The sequence below is a fragment of the Bacidia gigantensis genome (assembly GCF_019456465.1).
Source record: "Bacidia gigantensis strain McMullin 20006 chromosome Unknown contig_231, whole genome shotgun sequence".
NCBI classification, from domain to species: Eukaryota; Fungi; Ascomycota; class Lecanoromycetes; order Lecanorales; family Ramalinaceae; genus Bacidia; species Bacidia gigantensis.
This window is the reverse complement of record NW_025408598.1, coordinates 1,169,700-1,191,431: the sequence shown is the minus strand read 5'-3', so window position 1 is coordinate 1,191,431 and position 21,732 is coordinate 1,169,700. Positions and strand designations below refer to the sequence as shown.

Below are 21,732 nucleotides of genomic sequence, written 5' to 3'. Positions count from 1 at the left end.
TTGAAGGTGACCTATCTGTGTTTTACGATTTCCACAGCTAGAGAGATTCTACCTCGTGGAGCGTCTATTACTCCTGACCCGCTAAAACGCGATAATGTTCCCGTACAGGAGGGGAGTATATACAAATGTCTCACCGGCTATCTCAAAGTCTTCAATAACACAAAGTCCGCACTTCATGCTCCATAATCAAGACACGTTCATGACGTGTTACAACTAGCTGTTCTTAACGACTCCGACCTTTGCAGCCTAGACATGTATTAATTAGTCATTGTCCCTCGCAGTGAAGGTCGTCGGTGGCTTACCCTTACGACCCTACCATTTAGTATAAACCCTTTCTGCATAGTGCTAAAGACGCTTCCATCCTCCTTGCCCTCCATTTTTGTCATAAAAGCCGCCTCATGAAGATTTGGATCAAACTTTTCGGCCTTCTCGGCTGGATCAAATCTTTCTAATCCATGCTTTTTCAGCGTCTGCATCAGTATTCTCTCTGTCATCACCAAGCCTTGATACAGATTATTAAGCTCCTTCATTCCATCCTCCTTACTATCGTCCCCATTTGAAAATTCTGCGGCGATGGGTTCTGAGGAAGAGGGCGGGAGGAATGCTGGGTCGACTGTGCCGAGTGCTCGATCGAGGTTGTCTACGCTTTCTATAAGATCGCTGGCAAATCGCGAAATGGCGAATTGCCGCGCTTGAGCTATGTCACGTTTCGATCGGTCCTGTAAATTGCGGAAGTCGGCGACGCTGCGTAGGTATCTATCCTGTCGAAAGGAGAGAGACTCGTCAGTTGCGGGGAGGGAATTTGCTAGAGATTGCTGGTGAAAAGGTGGAAGCCGTTCACATACTTTCAAATCTATTATTTCTCGGGTCTTTGTGTCGAGCTCTTTCTTCATCGGGTCTTCCTCCTTCGCCGCGTCATGTTTGGGAGCGGAAGATGACGGCGGGACCTCAGGTGCCTGAGTGTTACTGTTTGGTTCTGTGGCGGCAGTATAAAATCTGGCCGTCGTTGCTTGGGGTTGAAGAGGCGACAATCGAATGGGGGAAAGTGCTGTCTTGTTGCTGAGAAGGGGGGCAATGTCGTAAGTAGAATGGAAGTTGTCGCGAACGGTGCATCAAAGCTTTTCTCATCATTTTGGGTCAACTGAAGCTTGGGAGGTGCAAAGAAATGTCATTCGGAAACGATCTCGTGGAATCGACAAGCTCTGTCAAATTTGTTAATCGATCTGCGTCACGCCAAGGCGAGCCCAAGCGCACAGGACGGTCTTAAATATACGCAAGAATGTATGGTCTAGGACAACAGTTGCGCATCCAATGCGGCTTTGAAGCTGGCCCTAGACTTCCAGCTCAGTAAGGTAGGTAGCTCCTAACTATTTCGGTCGCTGGTCTTGACCGGCACCACTCTTCCTTAGACAAATATATACCAAAACCTAAAAGAAGAAACAGCTTTGGCAAAAGGCGAAGATATGGAGAAGGTTCCTCACAAGTCAAAATTAGTTGACCCAAGTTATCGTAGATGCCGCGTTCCAATGCCTTGCGACTTGCGCACAGGTTTGTGGATCATTGCCAGAGCCAGACGCGTTGCTTTTGCCTCTCAGATCTGTTCTTTCCAGTCTCCCCGCCACTTTGGGCATCGAAAATAATATACCAGATAGATTTGAAAGCAGGTCTTTAATCTCTTTATTGATTTTGTCAAATGACTTTGGAAAAGCCCCAACCCAGTGAAAAAGATGACCAGACGGTTGAAGGCGAAAACCGTTACACAGTCTTCACCAAGGGGCAGAAACGATGGATAGGGTTTTTGGCTGCGTTTGCAGGCATGTTCTCGCCGCACAGCAGTTTTGTCTATTACCCAGCCATCTACGCTCTCGCCCACGACTTTCAGACGTCTGTCGAGGCCATTAACCTGACCATCACATCTTATATGATAGTTTCGGGCATTGTTCCATCAATCCTCGGTGGTCTCGCCGATCGCGTTGGGCGCCGTCCTATCTACATGTTTAGCTTCTTCGTTTACTTTGCTGCAAATGTTGGATAGGCTGTGCAGCGGCCTTTCCAGCATTACTACTTCTACGCATGCTGCAAAGCGTAGGAAGCTCATGTATTGCTCTTACACTCGAGAAGTCCTACGTTGAGCGGTGCTGATTTCCATTTCAGCCACAATAACAATCGCATATGGTGTCGTTGCTGACTTGGCTCCTCCTGCCGAACGGGACTCTTACGTTGGAGTCGTTTGGTGTGGACCGAATGTTGCTCCGAGTCTTGGGCCTGTTCTCGGCGGTGCCATAGCTGACAGGGTTGGTTGGAGATGGATTTTCTGGCTCCTCGTCATTCTCAGCGGCATTTGCCTGACACTTCTTTGTTTGCTCTTACCAGAAACAGCCCGCAATGTTGTCGGTAATGGCAGCAAATCACCAAGAGGCATCAACAGGAATCTGTCGATTCTAGATACGCAGCGTTTTCAAGGCTCAGTCGAAAGGGTAAGCTCGCCAACATGGTGACTACGAGACCTCAACGATCTTATGGACAGTCTCGGTTTTTATATGGTTTATTGTTGTGTTCAGGCCTCACTGTCCACTGTATTCATCACTATCTATCACTACAGCGAGTTGACGTCAGGCTTGATCTATCTCCCATTCGGGTTCGGTTGTGCCCTTGCGTCCTATTTCTCCGGTGACTACATTCTGGATGGATTTCCAGGTCAGCTGCTAACGCCTATCCGTCTGGCAAAATCATGAACAGAGATTACCGCATCACGGCCGAGAAGAACAATTTCACGATAGATCGAATCAGAGGTGACGACCTCTCCAAATTCCCCATCGAGCACGTACGTATTCGGAGTATCTGGTACATGATCGTCCTTGCTATTGGGGGAGTTGGTGTATGTCAGAACGATGTACTTGCAGAGAATTCCCCAGATTCGGAAGCTACATGAAACGCCCAGATATCCTGTAGTCGTTTTAAGAGGGAGGCCACACAATTGTCTAGGGAGCATGAAGGTGCTACCTTGTGCGGCGAAGTCTTTCTATATGCACAAATTGGTCCTTTTTGGCAGTGCAATTAGGTCTGAAATACACCAAAAGTCGAGAGATCGGCTATGAGCTCGCATACTCTTCTTCTAGGATCTACGGTTCTCATGAACGAGGCGGTATTTATTTCCAACTTTAGAAGACCAGACGGTACTCGGCAATCTAAGTCTAGATCATTCCTGGGCAAAAGTACTCCTCGAAATTTGAGAGCGATTAATACATCTTCCGGGTCGTCAACGCTCCTTCACATGCTTTACAATTAGCTTTTAGTCCGAACAAGAGAGGTTTGGGCAACGAGGTCGTGCTAATCATCACGTCACGCCTAACTCGCTCTTGATAAATGCAACGTCTCCGTCGTTAAGAACAATCAGAGAACCATGCTTTGTTACTTGGCACAGCTCCAAGCATTCAGCATTAAACCAGTCTCGAGGCAGGAAAAAGTGTTGTTGGACTCCCCCAATCCCATCTCCGAGATCAAGTCGCCATGAACACAGCCAATTTTCGATTTCAGGAAATACAACTTTCTCCCCGGAGAGTACACCTAGTGGAAGTTGCAAATTTTCAGATAAAGCAATTGGAATAGGTCTGGGCGATACTAAAGTTGATGGGCCATCAAAATCCGTCTTTTTGAAGAACATAAGTTGCCTTTCACCTCTGTTTTCATTCTTTAAAAACGTAGAAGTCTCAACCATGACGTGAAGAGTACCTTGAGTGGACGATGCATGCTGAACCTCTGCATCCAAATTGTCTGAACTCATCGAGCGGGTAAGAGATGGCTTCCTGATTCTATCCACATTGTTACTGCTTTTGGATGGCTCATGAGCTTTCGGGACGTTGAAGGTAATGGTGTCTTTGTGGGCAAGATCCTGCCAGCTACGACTGAAGGCCTTCGTGGCTCTGACCGCGAACAAGTGATTTGAGCTCAGAGGATGATTTAGCCATTTGAAAACAGCGTCATTGTCTGGATGCCGCCAGCTTGCGGTACACGTACAACTTTTGATCGACCTCACCTGAGCAGAGCTTTCCGCTCGCGCCGACACCGGGCGAGCAGTTCAGGTCGCTCTACACTCCATACAGTAAGCGGTGCGCCTCTGAAAGCCACGGCGACCTGAGTACCGTCAGGATTGAATGCAATTGAGCAAGGGGATTTTAATTTGGCTCCGGTCAGTGTCGTCTCTGTACTGAATAGATTTGGCCCAAAGTCTTTCCATCCTACGTTTGTGTTGGTCAGTGAAATCCACCGAAATTTTCGATCGTCCGAGCCCGCCCAGAGCTCAGTGTCATTCTTAGAGAATCTGATGCCTAATGCTCTTCCTTGGCCAGGATTTGGGATGCACATGATCTCTTTTCCAGTAGAAATATTCCAGATCTTAGTCGTTCGAAAACCGTACGTGGCAATCGACTTCCCAGAATTACTAGCACACATAGTGATCACATGCTCCCCATGAATAACCTCAGTGCTCCTCTGGTATGTTGCAGAGTTCCATAGAATGACAGAATCTGACGTGGTCAGGATAGCAGAGTACCGTCCAACGCAAATAATGTGTAGAGCCTGGGACGTAGCTCCTATAAAGATTTCGGCCAGACTAACGTCCCAGATAGTGTTTGATTGTCTAGATAAGGAGACTGAGAGTGTACTCCCTCGGCCGAATGATCGATATATAATGAAGTAGTAGGACAGAAAGGGGGAATAAATTGGAAGATCGAATCGGGTGCCTCGAGTAGATTTCGCCCAAATTTTCCGACGATCTTGATCAAATCAGTGATTCATAGGTCTATGGACTCTAGATCTTGAAGAGGGCGGAGATTTGGAGCAAGCGAGGCATCAAGATCTCTTCTCTTCCTCGGAAAAGACAGAAAGTGAGCGCGAACTCTGAACCAAAACATGGAGCTGATCCTGGGTAGATAAGAGCTGTATCCAAATGAGAACAGATGTACCATGTAGGAAGTTCACCAGTGCCGTCAATATGTCTGAGCCACCAGCATAACCTTGTAGATAAAACGGCCATGATCTCGCGGCATACGTTACGAACGACGGAAGTTGAGAATTCCTATGCTGTGAGCGTAACCGAGGGTCACAAAGAGATGACATGCATCTGAGGAACAATTCGTTTATAGAAGCCGCTGGTACAATGGCGAATTGGCCGTTCGAGATTTTTTGTCAAGTACTCACGTGCAATCTTGTGGATAAGAAGCACTCTGGATTTTCTGTCTACGACCAAAATACTGCTGCAAACATAGCCAATGGTGTGTCTGAGATCGATGATGTGAGGGAAGTCAACTTCGATTGCCTCAGCAAGCTCCTGAAGACTCAATGGGCGCTGTGCACAAACTGCCCAAGACAAGAGGGTCCCCGCCAATTTCTGGTCGGCAGGGCGCAGGGTCCTGGCCATGGCACTTTCAATTCGCTCGTACAGTGGCTGCATCCCGCTCGGAACGGTCTCCAAGATCTGCTCTATTTCTCCTTGGGTATGGCAGTCAAGAATCTCTTGTATCACAAGATGTACCCAAAGAAAGTTACCTGACGCCCTTCTAACGATCTCCTACGTCACGTTCTGTCGAAGTATTTCATTCCCACGCATCATTTGCAACTCTTTTTCAATGAACGCTGAAATGTCGTCTTCATTTGCCTCTGAAGACATACGAGTGACCGGTCGAGTTTCTGAGAACTTGTCGAACCCAGATGAAAATGCAGAGCTTGGCCGACTGACAACCACAAAGCTCAGGGGAATGTATATTGGTTGGGAAAGCAAATTCAATAACGTTTTGGGGGCGTCTGATTCATCCAACCCGTCGACTATGATGTAACTCGGAGCTGGTGAATGAAAAGCTGCAGCGATTATCTTCTGCGGCTCATAGCGATATTCGCGCTCATCCCCGGCTTCTTCCAAGGCTGAAGAATTGCCAGCCATGGCTCTCAAAAGGAGACGGGGAGCTGTTGTCCGATCCAACAAAATTACATCTCCTCACTGCAACGATGTTGGTAGCAGTGCATACACTTACAAAGAAGCCAAAGGATTTCATACTCCATGTGGGCATCGATGCTAATTTCCCACTTGATAAAGCGGTCGTTGAAGGTGTGACTCGGTCGAGAAGAACGGTTTCGCGACATCGAGCTGATTTACGTGAAGCATTGCCTGAGAAGACCACGGTCCTCTCGGCAAATCATTTTGGTTCTTCAGCTTGGACGGTGACTGCTCGAACAGATACTGTCTTGGAAGACCGAACTTCCAAAGTATATTTTCTGAAAGTGCGCGCCCGCTTCCTCTGGTACTCTCAAGCTTGGTCTATTCAGCTAAAATTGATTCAGTGTGCGACTGACGATGTCGGGCGAGAAATGATGGAAGGAGAGTTTAATGCCATGACTGAGCTTTACAAAACTATTCCTACACTGGTAGCCCGGCCATATGCGTGGGGCAAGTTCAAGATCCAGGAGCCTACCACTTACTTCTTTCTCTGCGATTTCATTGACATGAGGACTCAACTTCCCAATCCTGCTCGCCTATGTTCGCGAATTGCGGAGCTCCATCGCGTAAGCGTTTCACCGACGGGCAAATTCGGCTTCCATATTCCAACATATCATAGCAAGTATCCGCAGAGCGTTCAATGGGATGACAATTGGGCGTCATTTTTCAAAACTCTCTTGGGAGATGCGTTACGACTCGACCTCCAGACCAACGGTCCATGGCCTGAATTCGAAAAGGCCTCCAAACGTACCCTGGGCAAAGTCATCCCGCGGCTCCTTGGTGTACTTCAAGAGGATGGCCATGAGATCAAGCCAAGTCTTATTCTTGGAGACCTCTGGGAGGGCAATATTGGGACTGCTTATGAAGACAATTCAATCCTGATATTTGATTCTGGAGCGTATTACGCACACAACGAGATGGAGATTGGAATGTGGCGCTGTGTTCGGCACCACATCAGTTCCGATAGATTTACACGTCAATACTTTAGGGAATATCCCGTAAGTGAACCAGTAGAAGAATGGGACGACAGGAATAGAATCTCTTGCATCAAAATGAACATCGTCCATTCCGCTCACCACAAGGGTGATATTGTGAGACAAACGTAAGCAAAAATAATGAATGTACTGCACCTGGTTTACTTGCTGACTCTGGTAGACAGGGCATACGAGGACATGTGTTACCTCGTAGATAGATATGCACCATGGGAGAAGGAGTAAAGTTTAACATTTGAAATGGGACGGTTTCATTGTACCGCAAATTGTCTGTAAACAGTTTCGACCTATGACAATGGTGATCAAAGAGGTCCAAATTTTGAGCATAGATGTGTTTGCAAACCCAAACCAAATCGGGCTGCCGAGGGCGCCGTCGCGATGAAGGTTCGCGTAGTCTTCAACCTAAATGGGATTGCCTAGAATCCTAAATTCCAGTCCCTGACGAGTGACGCCATGCCTTGAATAACACCCAAGACCATATTGATCACCCATTCTCGACCAGCCATACGAAGTACAACTGATCATTGGTTTGTTGTAGGCACTTATGTTTTGCCCCAAGACTTGAAGAGGAGGGACGCTCTCACCATGGGGAAGGGAGGCTCCAATGTCATGTGAAATTGCCATCGCGATCGGTCCGCATGCTCAGAGAGAAGTGCTCAATAGGTCTCGGAAACTAGGGATGCATGTTCAACCTTGAGCCGGGCAGAGTGCATCCTTGATGAAGCAAGTCAAAGTGATGGGATCTACAAGAAACCAGTGCGCGACACGATCTAGCCTGTCGCAATCGGTGTAGAACGATGAGCGGCCTTTCTGCAACAGCTAATCATTTGATGGCTATTTGAGCCGAGGACGGCCGTTTGCATGTTCTTTGGAAGCTTGGCCATCCTTGCCCAAGGTCGTAGGTTCACTCATGGCTTCAGAACGACCGCAACATGATACGTGAGTCTTCAAAAACCGAAGCATTGTTAGTCGCGCCAATTATAGTACTATCTTGGACATGCAATACTCACTCTGTAAACAAGAATGATGAGGCCGCTTCCGCTAAGCATACGCGACGAGGCTGATCACGTCGTCATGAAGATTGCATAGCCGGTTCAATCCCTCGGATGCGACATCGATACCCACTGGTATTTGTCACAGTGTCCTTTGAGGTATTCTACTATCACCAGACGTACTTTCGGAAGAGCAATGGCAAATGATACCGTGACACAATTGCAGCTTAGCCTTGAAGAAAAGAGAAGTCAGGGAAACATGACAAAGTCTTACGGACCTTTAGATGTCTTGTGGCAGATCTGTGCCAGCAATTCGATGGTGGTCATCCAGTCGGTGCTATGTCAATGGCTGCAATTGGAATTGCTCTATACAAATACGTTATGAAATACTCACCCACGAATCCCAAGTACATTAACAGAGATCGACTAGTCCTTTCAAACGGCCACACATGTGTGTGGCAATACATCTTCATGCACTGGACTGGCTTCCCGGCAATGACTTTTAAGCAATTGAAATCTTACCACTCCCCTCAACAAGATTCTATATGCCCTAGCCACCCTCAGATCCAACACGATAGTGTTGAGGTAACAACTGGACCTTTAGGTCAGGGTGTCGCAAATGCTATTGGGCTTGCGGTAGCAACCAAACACCTTAATGCATTGTATAGCAGACTGGACCTTGACCTGCCTGATAATATGACATGGTGCATCATTGGTGATGCCGACTTACAAGAAGGGTTTGCGCTCGAGGCTATTCAGCTTGCTGGTCATTGGAGGCTCAATAATCTAGCTGTTGTCTACGACAATAACCAAGTCACTTATGGATGCAGTGTCGACGTTACGTGCGGCGAGGACATCAACGCGAAGATGAGTGCCTGTGGGTGGAACGTAATAGATGTCTTTGACGGTGTTTCGAACGTTACAGCCCTTGTACAAGCTCTAACAGATGCCCAGAATAGTCGAGAACAGCCAACATTTATAAATGTTCGAACGATCATAGGCTTCGGAAGCGCCAAAGAGGGCGATTCTAGCGCTCACGGAGGGTCACTCGGAGAATAAGGCGTTAAGATTGTCAAACGGCGATTGGGAATGAATCCCGAAGAGCATTTCATCGTTGATCCTGACGTTTACGAAGTCTTCCGTGACGCTGTTGCCAGAGGCAAAATATTGGAGGCCCAATTTGAGCAAAAGCTTCAAGTATACTCACAAAAATATCCAGATCCTACAGCAGAATTCAAGCTCAGAATCGAGGGAAACATGGTAGATGACTGGCGTAAGTATATCCCAAGACGAGAAGATTTTCCAAAGGACAAATTTCAAAGTCGCGAATCGGCCTCAGTTATCTTTGCTGCTCTGGCGGAGAGACTAAATACATTTAAGGTGGGCACTGCAGATGTGAGGCCATCGATCAATATGTCATGGGAGGGCCATGTGTCTTTCCAGCATCCCAACCTTGAGACTGTTTGTGGGTTGTCAGGTGATTATACAGGACGATATTTGCATTGCGGAATCAGAGAGCACGCCATGACATCAATCGCAAACGGTTTGACTGCATTCAATCCCGGAACAATAATTCCAGTTACGTCGGGCTTCTTCCTGTTCTATATCTACAGTGCAGCAGGCATACGAATGGGCGCCATACAGGGGCTTCAAGCTATCCACCTTGCGACCCATGACTCTATAGCTATAGGCGACGACGGACCGGCGCACCAGCCGGTTGAGCTCTCTGCTTTGTTTCGTGCAATGCCAAATCTGCTCTACGTTCGACCATGTGATTCAGAAGAGACATGCGGTGCTTTCATGGTTGCATTGGAGCCAAAACCACGCCGACAATCATCAGTCTGTCAAGACATGCGCTGACACAATACCCTCAGCATTCAAGTCGTCAAGGCGTCATGAATGGGGCATACGTTTTCGTTGACCAAGATGATCCTGACTTGACTCTCATTGGGGTTGGTTCTGAAATGGCCTTCGCAGTCGACGTTAGGAATAAGCTAAAGGAAAATTAAATCAAGGCACGAATCGTCAGTTTCCCATGTCAAAGACATTTTGAAACACAGTCCCAAGAGTATAGAGAGTCCGTGATGCAGTACAGGAACCGCAAGCCGATAGTGGTTATAGAGGCATATGTTGTCAACGGGTGGGAGCGATATGCAGATGCCGGCCATTCAATGAATTCTTTTGGGAAAGCGCTGCCGGCAAACACAGAGATTTACAAATTCTTCAACTTTGATACCGAAGTAATCGCTGCAAAGGTACAGGCTTTCGTCGACGAGGTCAGCGTAGTTGGTCTAGAAGCGCTTCGTGGTAATTTCAGGGACCTAAAAGGAGGAAGAATGGGGTATGGTTGGAATCCTCTCTAGATACGTGATGTTTTGGACAGATTGAAGACCTCATGTTTTTTGATTTTGCGATGTTCAGTTAAATATGATTGTATATGTGATCTGTCTATATTCAGGGGGCGGCGTAGAAGAGGTCACCCCTAGCTCGGATCTACCCCTAGATACGGCAGGCCATACGGCAGATTTGGCCATTTGCTAAGAATAGTGTAGTTTTATCTAGATCGTATCCGGGTGTACATGCTGTGATATGCGCTATTAATATCAAGTTTACCTAGTAAAGTGACCCTGAGACTAGACCTATTTTGGAGCTTAGAGCCCCGAAGCCCGAGCCCGAGGGTCGGTTAGTCTGAACGTGGCCATGCCAAATAGAATTTAAGCGCGAGGTTTTAGGGGCATGTGCCCTAGAGAGCTCCCTATAGCCAGGTTATCCTAGGCCTCTACCCCCCTATCTTGCCCCTACAAATTTAGCGCGGCCACGTTCAGACTAACCCGACCCTCGGCCCCTTGCGAAAATAATAAACACATGGCTAAGCAGTCGACTCCTTTTCTCTCGTCGTCCATTAACTGGCAATGAATCCAATTGAATGTTGACATCTTACAGAGGACATCAAACAAGTCTCTGAGTCACTTGGAGCACTTAAAAGCGGAGGAGTCTACGGCAGCCAACAAGAAGCATGTCGGAGCACGATGTTCTGACTCCCAATAAGGCCAATAAACGCGCCCTATCCCCCTCCGCTCACCGTAAAGCTTGTTCCCTCTGCGGAAATCTAGCTGATGTGCTCGTCCGTTGCCAAGTTGACTCCTCAGCAAGGTGGCAATTCGTCTGCCCCAGCCAATGCTGGAGAGCCGTCTCCGGCGGCGTGATCGATGGAGACGAACATCATCCAGACTATAAATATGGTGGTATGTGGAAGAATAAACACGCTGGAGTCAGCGCGAAGAAGAAAAAGGGCAAGGGCAGGGAAGCAACAGCAAGCAAGCTGACGGAGTGGCAAGTCTCAGAAGAGGATGATGGTGCTATAGCAGAGGAGGTGACAAAGTATACCAAGAACGATAAGGTCAAATGGGACGAGAAGCAATGGATCTGTAGGAGAAGCCATCAAAGTGCTGCAAACAAGCGGCCGGGAGATGGATGGAGGTGGTGGAAAGAGATCGATTGATATGCATTATTAGTCGAGCTGAGGAATTTGTTTGAGGCCACATTCTTTCTACATGTGGTGTGCCACCGCTCTCACTTTCGTCTTACTTCATCAAGAGTGCCCTGCTGAACTACAGCAACACGGATGAAGCTCTGATGGTCATGTCTTTCTATTGTCCTCAGAATGCAGCTTTCGTTGAGACTCAGCATCTGAGTCAGCGGATGGCAACGTAACAGTAGCCGATGATGTTGGAATTCCCTTTTTCAAGCCTGGATGTGGTGCATCCCTGTCCGCTTCGATTTCACCCTCAGCTTTGGTAAGGTGTTCGGAATTCCCATCGGAGGAAGCTTTCTCGTCAGATGTCGCCTTCTGTAGGCGACCCGTACTATCATAGAGCTCGTCATAGAGGTGACTCAAATGTTGACGATGGTGATTATCTATCGATTCTGGGACATTGGCGTTCCGTCGTTCGTCTCGGTGGTCAGAGTATGGACAGGAGAATTGTGGACGGACATGTTGCTGAGGCATAGTTCTTGATCCCCGAAAGATCTAAAGATCTTTGAATTTGCAAGTGAGGAGTCGAAGTGACTTGAGAAAACCAAATCAGCAAACCATTGACCAAGGGTTCTGGGCAAAATATACATCTCAATCTCAAGGTAAATTGGAATGTAACAATCATAGAGGAGTTCACGTCATGATACAATGAACATTCAGACATGCGACAAACAATTGTGTTTATTGTTCCTCACGTGCCTCACAAAGACAGGCTTTCCATCATTGTCTGTTCTCCTTCAATTGCGCAATTGATGCTAGGCATGTCATTCTTACACTGGGGCCTTGAAACGGGTCTGCTAATGGAAGGCACGAGGGACCAGCTATCGAACGTACTTTATCGCCTTTACCAATCATTCAATGATCTTGCCATGTGAAGATTGGTTTTCAGACTATCATCGCCCATATTTTCTATAGAAATAAGAGCCAGGCAGTGCTCAGCGCAGGGACAGCGATCCTTTCGGACTCTCGGCTACCTTAGAAATCGAAAGACACCATTGTATTATCGATGGCATCTGCGCCTAGGCACGCAAAAAGCCCGGCCAAGGCACCTTTTATTGTTCCTGCGTCTCCGATGTCGCCCTCGTACCAACAGGTCAATTCCTAGAGTCATCAGGGATCAAACTGATGGTTATTAGGTTTGTGAACAGCTTCTTACCTTTAATTCAAAGGTATGAGAACTCTGCGTGATCTTCCACTTTGGAAAAACATCACTTCTCCTGACTTCGTCAAGAGACATGGCGCCAGGCATGCCTCTCCGGAAGATGTCTGAAAACTCTTTCGTGGCTGGATGTCCATACTTACTACCTCTGACGTAGTCTAATGCCGTCTCATATTTGACGTTGCCAATGTCAATGGCTTGGTTTGGCCTGGCCGCATCCAAAAGGTCCTGGATGAAAGTTTGCAGATCTGCACGCTCCGAAGGAATATCTAGCGTGCGCTCCAAGGCCATTGATACAAATGCTCTAGCATTCAAGCGTTCTCGAAGATCTGCGTCAAGCAAATCCCAGTCGTACGAGATAGGATCTACACAAAAGTTCAGCAGAGATTCGCCCGCTTCGTTCAAGACTAACCAAGCATATACGTCGGTTTGAAGTTGGCCTTATAACGCATTTTAACGCATGAGTGGATATAGAATCCTATGATAAAAACTATTACGTGCGCCCTCAAGACTAGGTGTGCTATACTGACCCATATAGTAGTATGAGTAGCCGGCTTCCCGAGCTAGGTCAATTTCTCTCAAAGCGGACAATTTTCCAAAATCCCAAGAAGCAAAATTATTGTGATACCTAGTTGTAATTAGCTTCTTCTCCAAAGAGAGCTTGAGAACGACGAACATGAGGTATACAGAGCTTACACAATTTGGGAGAAGGTCGAGTACGCCTAGCGCGATGAGTCTACCGTCTAGACGGTAACACTGGTGATAGGAACCCAATTTTTTTTCATTTGTTTCATCATCATCAAAAGATTTCTCATATGTCTGTCCTAACCCAGAGCAGAGAAATCTTTTGAAGCCTTGCACAGATATCTCATCTGGACTTTCCTTATGTACATTTTGCTGATAATTGTGGAACAAATCGTATCTAACCGAAGAATTAGCGAAACCAGCGAAGCAGAAATGCTAGCCTTACTTCTCCTTGGTATAATTGTCTGGCTCGAGTGTGACTTCAAACTTGTGAGCAGGGACGATGTGTTGTTGAGTCTTTAGATCCAAAGGCTTTGTGATGTAATTATACTCGGACTCATGGACGGTATGCCATAGGTCGAATGTGTTTTTGAGGCGCTTTGTCTCTCTGTTCAATCAGATACAGATTTTTGCCGCTTGCATAGAAAGCCGAAGATTTAGATGAGTAAAACAAACGTACTGTCGTGACTTGGGGCAATATCTTGCAGCTTTCTGCCGATAGTCCTGGCCAAGGACATGCCGATTCCACTTATTTGCAGCCTTTCGTTGATCTTTCCTCGACTTGAACGCACTGGCATCGAGTCTGATAGTTGTCAGACTTTGCCTACTCCTTTCTCTCTTTTACTCAACAAACCTAATGGTGTAGCTCGGGCAACATGTCGTTTTGTTATTAGGCTTATAGAAGAAATTGCCTGAGCTTTCCCAACGTTGACTACCGTAAGCAATCCGTCCTGACTTTAGAAAAACAAAAAATTCACAAGAAAAAGTGAGGCATACCGTCGCCATCCTCTGTCTGCAAGTTTCTGGTAATACGCAGGCTGCATTGTGCTACTCAACATGCCATAAGAGGCGCCTGAAAAGGTGCAATATCAGCCTTTATGCACTTCATTGGGGGAAACCTTTTACTGGTAGCCTGACGATTTTTCTGGTCTGACGAACAGTATCCACCTTCGCGTCGAGTAAATGAGACTAGAGTTCTTTGTATAAGGCATCCCTACGTACAAGATTTGCTTTGATAGCCTAGAAATATGCCATCAGCTGCAAGTTTAGATGGGAAGAGCTGAAGCCTTCCAAGCCAGCCATTTCAGCACGGGTTATTTTTGAGGCCAACGCACCGTCAAGAGTGACTATAGAGTAATCCTCCATTCTGGCAGGTGTGACTTCATGCAGCAGCAGTAGTATATGCGTGCGCTCAGACACCTGCAGTGAGGCTACTCGTAGAGCCACTGAGCTTTGAGCCTAGGAAGCAAGATTGCAATTTAGCTGCTGCAATTTGCGGGAACTATTCTTCGATCGGACATTACTTCAACGGACAAGATGATTGCCTGCGTTAGGCTTGACTGGTGTCATGCACGGAAGATTCTAAGCAAATCTACAGAGGAAAGAGCTCAGCTCTCCTAGCCTCAAAAGAAGAGTGTGGGGTGAGCGAAACTTGGGGGAACCAGACCCTGTGACCCTTTCTCGACAGAATTTTCATTAAGAGTCCTGAAGTATCTTATTTTAGCATACAGGCTACACGACGGCTCCCGATCATTGATGGAACGCTGTGAATGTGGGGGTTGGAAGTGGGGAAGGGAGCCTGCGAGCGCGGAAAAATAGTTTTCCTTCGCCTTTTCTTCGAAATTGTTCCAATATCAAAGGACCACACTATACCTTAGCCTAGCTTGAGTCATCTACTTGACCGATCAATAGTACTCTTAAGTAATAATGTCGCCGCCCCCCGACAAACCTTCACACTTCCACCCTCAAAGCCCGCCTCCCGGCTTGTGAGGCTCTCCTTATCCAGGCCCCAGCGTCCTCCAACTTACGCTTCAAGGACTATCTTCAGTTGCCCACCAGCCAGAACCATTCCTGGAAACTGGTCAGGGGGTGTACAAGCTTCGTCAAACTTGCTAGAAGTCAATTCAGTTCGCCAATCCAGAAATTGTTGCGCGCGCGATCGCTCCTCGGGTTTGCCTGGTCAGCTTACGAGCTCCGCAAAAGCCCGGCAGTCTGTAATGGCCCCCAAGCTGGAAGAGAAGGCGCGTACAGGAAGAGACAATCAACGTGAATAGCAATTCATCTTCAAGTTACGATCTTGGCTCACAAGAGTTCGAACAGGTTACGGCGCCCAGGGCGAGCGATTAGTTGCAGGGGTCGTCCCCCTTTCGGCCGATAAGAAAAAAGTTCTCTTGATTCAATCTACGCGACGCAACGGCTGGGTCGTTCCCAAAGGAGGTTGGGAGACGGACGAGCAAACAGCAGAGGATGCAGCGTGCCGGGAGGCGTGGGAAGAAGCTGGGATACATTGCAAGATACAGAAGGACCTTGGCAAGATCCCTGACAGACGCGGCCCGGAGGAACTCACAGCTCAGGCACCTAGGGCAGTCTTTCAGTTCTTTGAGGTGACTGTGGAGAAGGAGGAAGCCAAATGGCCGGAGATGCACAAAAGAGATCGGAAGTGGATGTCCTATACAGAGGCCAAACTTGCACTAGCTGCGAGGCCAGAGCTGTTGGAAGCTTTGAACAGGAGCTCAATCGTGCGGTAACCAAGTGCTGGGCCGCCTGACTTAAAGTGCAACCGTTGCATAAAGACGACATCTTCGTCTCGAACTCGCATCGGGCGGCTGTAGTCAAAAAATTCATACGAGATAGATGGCATGGCGTTTTCATGATAAAATGATCCAAGGTAAAAGGCACAAGTTTGCTGTGAATGCGCGACGGGAATGTTTGCTTGTACTTCTTGAGCGAACGTGAAAACCACACGGTGTTGCTTACACGATAAACGGCGCTCATCGCACTGAGCTTGAATTCAGTGTGCAATACCCTGCTGGATTGATTATTGTCTAATCCCTGCATCATTCACTATTTAGCCAACGGTAACGTGCCTCTCGATCCCGGCCCCTTCTACAGTCGTCCGACAGGCATATGAACGTTGATTTGCTTGAGCCCTCGTTTCTTCGTGACACTCTTTGTCGCGGCCCTTTGTGACACCTCACGTCATTTACACGCTTCAGCAAGATCGCCCTTTATTCACTGGAATCCCTTCGGTTTCTCTTTCCGTTACTTCGACAAGATATGGGACGACTTAATTATACAAATGCAAGTCTCAGTCATACTACTCAACCTGCGCTTGGGCTAAAAATTCTCACAGCGTCATAGCGACGGTATCAAATTGGGACAGGTCTTGTTTAAGGATTTGGTAATATTGCACCCCACATTCCATGCCCAACATGCTAAGGAGCCAAGATCAAACGCATTCCGCCTGCGTTAGGCTCGAAAGCGGCCTTGCGAGATCCTGTTGTTGAGCTTGATGTCTCATGCAAAACCCTCACAGACACAGGCTTTCGGGAGCTTGCTAAGGGTCTGATACAGACTTACAACGCTGATGGTGGCCAGAGCAATATTCTCCGGTTGGAGGAGCTCAACCTCAAAAGCAATGGCTTGAGCCCCGTATCATTGCACTTGCTTTCGGAGATAGTGCGTTTGGCTTGCAACGACATTAGAGATTTAGACCTTTCGAGCAATGACATCCATATTGTTTCATCGGAAGATATCATAGCCTGGGAGGCATTTCTACGCGCCATATCGAGCTGCTCCGTTCTTCGAAGGTTAGATCTAAGCAATAACGCACTTGGGCCGAAAGCTTTCGAGATATTGTCGAAAGTTCACGGCCAAGAAGAATCAATTGATTTTGCGGTGCCCTCGGAGCTCGTAGATCATGCAAGTTACGGGACCTCACGATTAGGCTCAATCTCGGAGAAGGTAAGCGCATTGGAACACAAAGCGAGGAAGTGGAGTATTGGAGCCGAGGACGATGAAACAAATCGGAATGGAGTGAATCATGGGAAAGGGCTGAAACCGTCCCGTCATGGTAAATTCAAGCTCTTCTTGCAATGCAGAATCGGTTGACTATGAGCAGCTTCTAAGGTTCAAGAGAAAGCTGGAAATATATCCCAGGAATTCCATCATTTGCCAATCTACAGATCGACAAAGGGATTACGAGCGATACCATACATAATCCTATCTGAAACCTCGATAGACGATACTTCGGCACTGCATCTCTCGTATGTGTTGATGAGCCATCATTACCCACAGAAACTACTTCCATACGTACCGCCGGTAAAACCTGGGCCAATGACCCACCAGTTGACAGCACATGATTCTGAAACGCGTTGCAGAGGGATTATTTACTTGCCTAATTCGAGATGCAGTAATGCTGCTTTTAAAGCTCTTGACCTTGCTGAGAGAGCGCGAGAAATCCTTCACTGCGTCCATGGGCTTGAAGACTCCACTGAGGAGGATGCGAGGTCGATGGAGAAAGAGGTCGGAGCCGATTCGAACTTTACCCTACCGAGTCCTAACGGTCATCGACGATGGAGCTCCGCGGCTACTGATAGTGAGGGTAAGGAGACTGTGGAAGTGGAGCTGCACCGAGCGCGAAGTCGACTGCAACTTAATGCTATCGAAAATGAAGGGCTACGAAGCAACGATCTATGGCTTGCAGCCTGCAAGATGCTTGCACTTAGCCGAATGATGCACCCAACAGTTACCAAGGCGCCTTCCCCGCCAGTTCCACCAGTAACGCCAGCCCCGAAACCGAGGTTGTCCATCGTCAAAATCCTTGATATACCGGCTGTTCCACCAAAGGAATCCAATCCGTGGGGCCTACCTCTCACACCAAAATCAGTCAACATGAGCATGTCACCTAGAGCGAAGCCACGGAAGCAGAGCGTTGCGGCCATCTCCTCAACGAATATTCCTACTGCAGCACACCTCACACGGCCGATTGATCAACGACTTTCCCTGACCAACAAAACATACAGATCAAACTTACCCCTTGGCTTTTCAAGCGACATATGGTGGCGCATCCTCGGATACGCGGTTGATTCTCACGGGCTCCTGAGCAGTAAGCAACAGAAAGCTGTTCTACAATACGCCATCGACCGAGGAAGTTTGAGGAAAGAACGGCAGGCGCTGGGACTCAAAGCAGCTGCACAGAAATGGCACGTATTGGAGGACGTTGATTGCCTAGCCTACGAAGTGAGATGAGATGCTCGTGAATAGCGAGGGATTCAGCCGTCGACAATGCTACCGTGGGCTCGCTCGGTACATTAATCATGTAATTATTATGAGCATCGATTCAGGTAGTAGCAAATGCTATTGATTCAACATGGTACGTCGGTCAAAGTTGAAGTGCCTTGAACTTGGGGCTTTGCACAGGGAGGGTGCCCTTAGAATGTGCCCTATGAAGCTGTCAACGTTGGGTACAAGTGCCTTGCATATCCGGCTACATTGATGATGACTAAGTGACCCTTGGACGTCATTTTCGCAGCTGCTGGATCCTTAGTCAGGTACGACCGCAAACTTGACCTATTCTCTTCGACCATTTGCATGATTCAAGTCTGCGCTTTGCGGAAATTTCCCTATCACTCTCCATACGCCGTACTCTTCTTTGTCACTGTATTCTCCTTTATCATCTTCACAATGCCAAAGAAGAGCACTCAGTCAACGTCAACAGCAGATCTCGCACCGCAAACGAACATTCCAAATGTCTTCAAAGACGGCCTACCAATCCCGAAAATGTTTGCCTTTGACTTGGATTACACTTTATGGCCATTCTGGGTTGATACCCATGTGACACCTCCTCTGAAAGCGAAAGAGGGCGGTGCAAAATCTGTGGATCGCTTCGGAGAATCATTTGCTTTCTATCGCGATGTCGCAACCATTCTCGCGACCATGAAATCTCTACCCTCACCGCCCTTGCTTGCCACAGCCTCTCGGACACATACACCAGACCTAGCACAGACACTTTTGAAGCAATTAACGGTACCCACAACGCCGTGGATACCGGCGACTACGACCTTCAAGCCGGCGCGAGAGTTTTTTGATCAGCATCAGATATTTCCGGGAGATAAAAAGACGCATATGACACGATTATCCGAGAAGACGGGCGTTGCGTTTGAAGATATACTCTTTTTTGACGATGAGACCAGGAATCGGAACGTAGAGACACTCGGAGTGACCTTTTGGCTGGTCAGGGATGGCGTCACCTGGGCGGAAGTGGAGAGGGGTGTGAGGGAGTGGAGGAGACGTAATGCAAAGGATGGGAAATAGAAACGGGCGATTCAGAAAGAGGTTTCGCATGAAAGAGGCTCGAAGAATTGCACAAGGGACATTTAGATGGTCGGATGACGGATTGAGGTGTGTAAATCATGCCTTGATTCCGGGCGAGGCATATCATTTCCAGAGAACTTAGATGACGTTACAGGAAGCAAGGAGTCAGTGATCAGGATCTTACGGTAAGCTTACAGGTAAAGGGGAATCCTGACTTTTTGCATGTTTATTCGCAAGCTCAAGATGTTTGGGGTTTAACTCCTCTATGGCCCACCGCAGATCTCCTAATTGGTCGCCGACGGCTTGTCTGTACAAGTCTGTGCATATCTTCCCTTTACCATCACGTTGTTGATCTCTGTCGATTTTCCCTAAAGGTACCTATCTGCCACAGCACCATGCAGTGGCTTAGCAACACTACACTCAGGTATGGTATAGCTAGGGGTGGTAACAGCTAGGGGTGCTATGACAAACAGAATTATCCCGATAGTGTCCACAGCTGATGATAATCATTATTCACGTCGGGAGTGGTGAAGATCTGAACCGACTCGATGTTTTTACCCCCAGTTCATCGGGATGAGTGAGGACCAGAAAGGCGACTCCTGTGCCGTGAAGCGTTCCAAGAAGAGCCGCAAACTCCTCGGAACCCGCATTGTATGTGTAGCCTGGCCAGCGCTTCTCATATTTACCATTTGATCCGATTCGAGAGCCGCTGCGTTCAAAGGCCTCGTTCATAGTCGCCTTGGTCGTATCGGTCACGATGGCTTGCCTGAAGACGTACTAATTATAGTCAGGGCTAAGGATTTTAGAAAGGGGAGCAGACGAGCGACCTTGAGATTCCCAACAGCACTACCAGCTTTGTCCACCCAGATGATACCAGTGACGTCGGACCACTTCTGCACATTCGGAAGTCTCTGCTGCCAGTTCACTTGTTGCCCGTTGATATTAATTGGTGGTTCGCCCTGCGTCGACGCGACAGGATGCACGTTGTACGCCTAAGCAGATCAAAAATCAGTACGAGCTCGAGACCATGGCAGATTCGGTAGCTGGCGCTGAAATACGCTCGGTTATTATCTGCTGATCAAAAGGATACTGACCGCAACAATTGTTCTGCCTGGAACGTTGTATACGTTTATGAATTGGGCTCCGGTCTCTTCCTGATTGGTTTCAGTCAACCTTGTGCAGAGTATAAGCATGTACCGCTCTTACAAGGTCATCATATTGGCAATTGGAGAACCTTAAGAACTGGTTCGCGAAAACTTTTTGGTCGTCCGCTTTGTTTATCCCCAATTGCCGGTATGCGTCGTCAAAGCCTTTTGCGGTATACATACCACTATCAACAGTCTCCATTTGCCAACCTCCACCATGATTCTCGGCCATAATTGGCAACCCCTAATACGGAAAACCGTCAGTCAACTAGGGGAAATATATTGTTGAGAATACCCGGGGAAGCTGCATCGTTGAATTTGATTGGTTGTGGTTGACAGACGTATACGTACCGTGAGGTCAGTCATGCGCGTCCATCTAGTCTCTGTCCTCGGGCCATTGAGGGAAGTGATGCGGTCAATACCCTTGGCAACGGCGTCGTTCCTGAAACAAAAATTGTGAGTATTGAGGACAGTGCATCAAGAAGTGCTTCTGATTTCAGACCGTACCATGGATCGCGTTTACGGAGCTCTTGGGTTGCATTTTGAAGTTCGCTGAAGACTATATTTTCCTTCTTCCCAAAAGCTACTCCTGTTTTTGTCATGTCTTTTTCGCTTCCATGCTTGACGAGAGCTCCTGGGGCTTCGACTTGGGCCACGAGAGTTTCGAGTGCCTTTCCGGAACCAGAAGTGGATCTGGTAACCAGTAGTATGTTCAAGAGAGCAGACGTGAGCAAGACGAGAAGGAACATCGTGCCTACGCCGAGAAGCGCAGTGGTGGAACAACGGTGAGTTTTACCTGCCATTTTCCTCTATGATTGATGAGTTGAAAGTCTTGTAATTGAAAAATGAATGCCTTCTTTTGCCTGCCACGAGAAATGAATTTAGCAATATTATATTTTGGACAGTTGGCTATGGTTAAGTAGACTTTCCCAGTTACTTGTGACCCAGATTCGCTCTGACAGAAGACTTTACACTCACGACTTATAATAAAAAGCTTTATCGCGAGACCGTACTGCCACGGGGCACGAGGCCTCTCCACACTGGAAAGTGCTCTCTAGCTCCGTGTTTCCCCTCTTT

General features: G+C 47.7%; 10 protein-coding genes across 10 annotated transcripts; 7 read left to right on the top strand and 3 right to left on the bottom strand.

Moving 5' to 3' along the window:
• Nucleotides 1-213: 213 nt before the first annotated feature.
• On the bottom strand, nt 214-1,131 carry KY384_004386 (uncharacterized protein; the record flags this gene model as incomplete). Its single annotated transcript, XM_044812892.1, has 3 exons — nt 214-246; nt 303-976; nt 1,107-1,131. 3 exons carry the CDS (start codon nt 1,129-1,131, stop codon nt 214-216), a joined length of 732 nt encoding a protein of 243 aa, XP_044670312.1.
• A 562-nt stretch (nt 1,132-1,693) lies between these two features.
• On the top strand, nt 1,694-2,932 carry KY384_004385 (uncharacterized protein; the record flags this gene model as incomplete). The annotated part of the gene is made up of 2 exons (XM_044812891.1): nt 1,694-1,995; nt 2,698-2,932. The coding sequence occupies 2 exons, from the start codon at nt 1,694-1,696 to the stop codon at nt 2,930-2,932; spliced, it is 537 nt and encodes a 178-aa protein (XP_044670311.1).
• Nucleotides 2,933-6,003: 3,071 nt separating this feature from the next.
• Nucleotides 6,004-7,098, top strand: KY384_004384 (uncharacterized protein; the record flags this gene model as incomplete). The annotated part of the gene is made up of 1 exon (XM_044812890.1): nt 6,004-7,098. The coding sequence occupies one exon, from the start codon at nt 6,004-6,006 to the stop codon at nt 7,096-7,098; it is 1,095 nt and encodes a 364-aa protein (XP_044670310.1).
• A 1,217-nt stretch (nt 7,099-8,315) lies between these two features.
• On the top strand, nt 8,316-9,035 carry KY384_004383 (uncharacterized protein; the record flags this gene model as incomplete). The annotated part of the gene is made up of 1 exon (XM_044812889.1): nt 8,316-9,035. The coding sequence occupies one exon, from the start codon at nt 8,316-8,318 to the stop codon at nt 9,033-9,035; it is 720 nt and encodes a 239-aa protein (XP_044670309.1).
• Nucleotides 9,036-9,065: 30 nt separating this feature from the next.
• Nucleotides 9,066-10,339, top strand: KY384_004382 (uncharacterized protein; the record flags this gene model as incomplete). The annotated part of the gene is made up of 2 exons (XM_044812888.1): nt 9,066-9,714; nt 10,098-10,339. The coding sequence occupies 2 exons, from the start codon at nt 9,066-9,068 to the stop codon at nt 10,337-10,339; spliced, it is 891 nt and encodes a 296-aa protein (XP_044670308.1).
• Nucleotides 10,340-10,992: 653 nt separating this feature from the next.
• On the top strand, nt 10,993-11,478 carry KY384_004381 (uncharacterized protein; the record flags this gene model as incomplete). Its single annotated transcript, XM_044812887.1, has 1 exon — nt 10,993-11,478. The coding sequence occupies one exon, from the start codon at nt 10,993-10,995 to the stop codon at nt 11,476-11,478; it is 486 nt and encodes a 161-aa protein (XP_044670307.1).
• Nucleotides 11,479-11,616: 138 nt separating this feature from the next.
• Nucleotides 11,617-14,560, bottom strand: KY384_004380 (uncharacterized protein; the record flags this gene model as incomplete). Its single annotated transcript, XM_044812886.1, has 9 exons — nt 11,617-11,930; nt 12,603-12,612; nt 12,668-13,035; nt 13,201-13,592; nt 13,641-13,802; nt 13,875-13,997; nt 14,049-14,060; nt 14,192-14,267; nt 14,530-14,560. 9 exons carry the CDS (start codon nt 14,558-14,560, stop codon nt 11,617-11,619), a joined length of 1,488 nt encoding a protein of 495 aa, XP_044670306.1.
• An 851-nt stretch (nt 14,561-15,411) lies between these two features.
• KY384_004379 (uncharacterized protein) lies at nt 15,412-18,445 on the top strand (the record flags this gene model as incomplete). Its single annotated transcript, XM_044812885.1, has 4 exons — nt 15,412-15,460; nt 15,515-15,933; nt 16,643-17,267; nt 17,316-18,445. 4 exons carry the CDS (start codon nt 15,412-15,414, stop codon nt 18,443-18,445), a joined length of 2,223 nt encoding a protein of 740 aa, XP_044670305.1.
• A 435-nt stretch (nt 18,446-18,880) lies between these two features.
• Nucleotides 18,881-19,510, top strand: KY384_004378 (uncharacterized protein; the record flags this gene model as incomplete). Its single annotated transcript, XM_044812884.1, has 1 exon — nt 18,881-19,510. The coding sequence occupies one exon, from the start codon at nt 18,881-18,883 to the stop codon at nt 19,508-19,510; it is 630 nt and encodes a 209-aa protein (XP_044670304.1).
• Nucleotides 19,511-19,985: 475 nt separating this feature from the next.
• KY384_004377 (uncharacterized protein) lies at nt 19,986-20,887 on the bottom strand (the record flags this gene model as incomplete). Its single annotated transcript, XM_044812883.1, has 5 exons — nt 19,986-20,045; nt 20,096-20,287; nt 20,338-20,502; nt 20,605-20,711; nt 20,839-20,887. 5 exons carry the CDS (start codon nt 20,885-20,887, stop codon nt 19,986-19,988), a joined length of 573 nt encoding a protein of 190 aa, XP_044670303.1.
• Nucleotides 20,888-21,732: the final 845 nt, after the last annotated feature.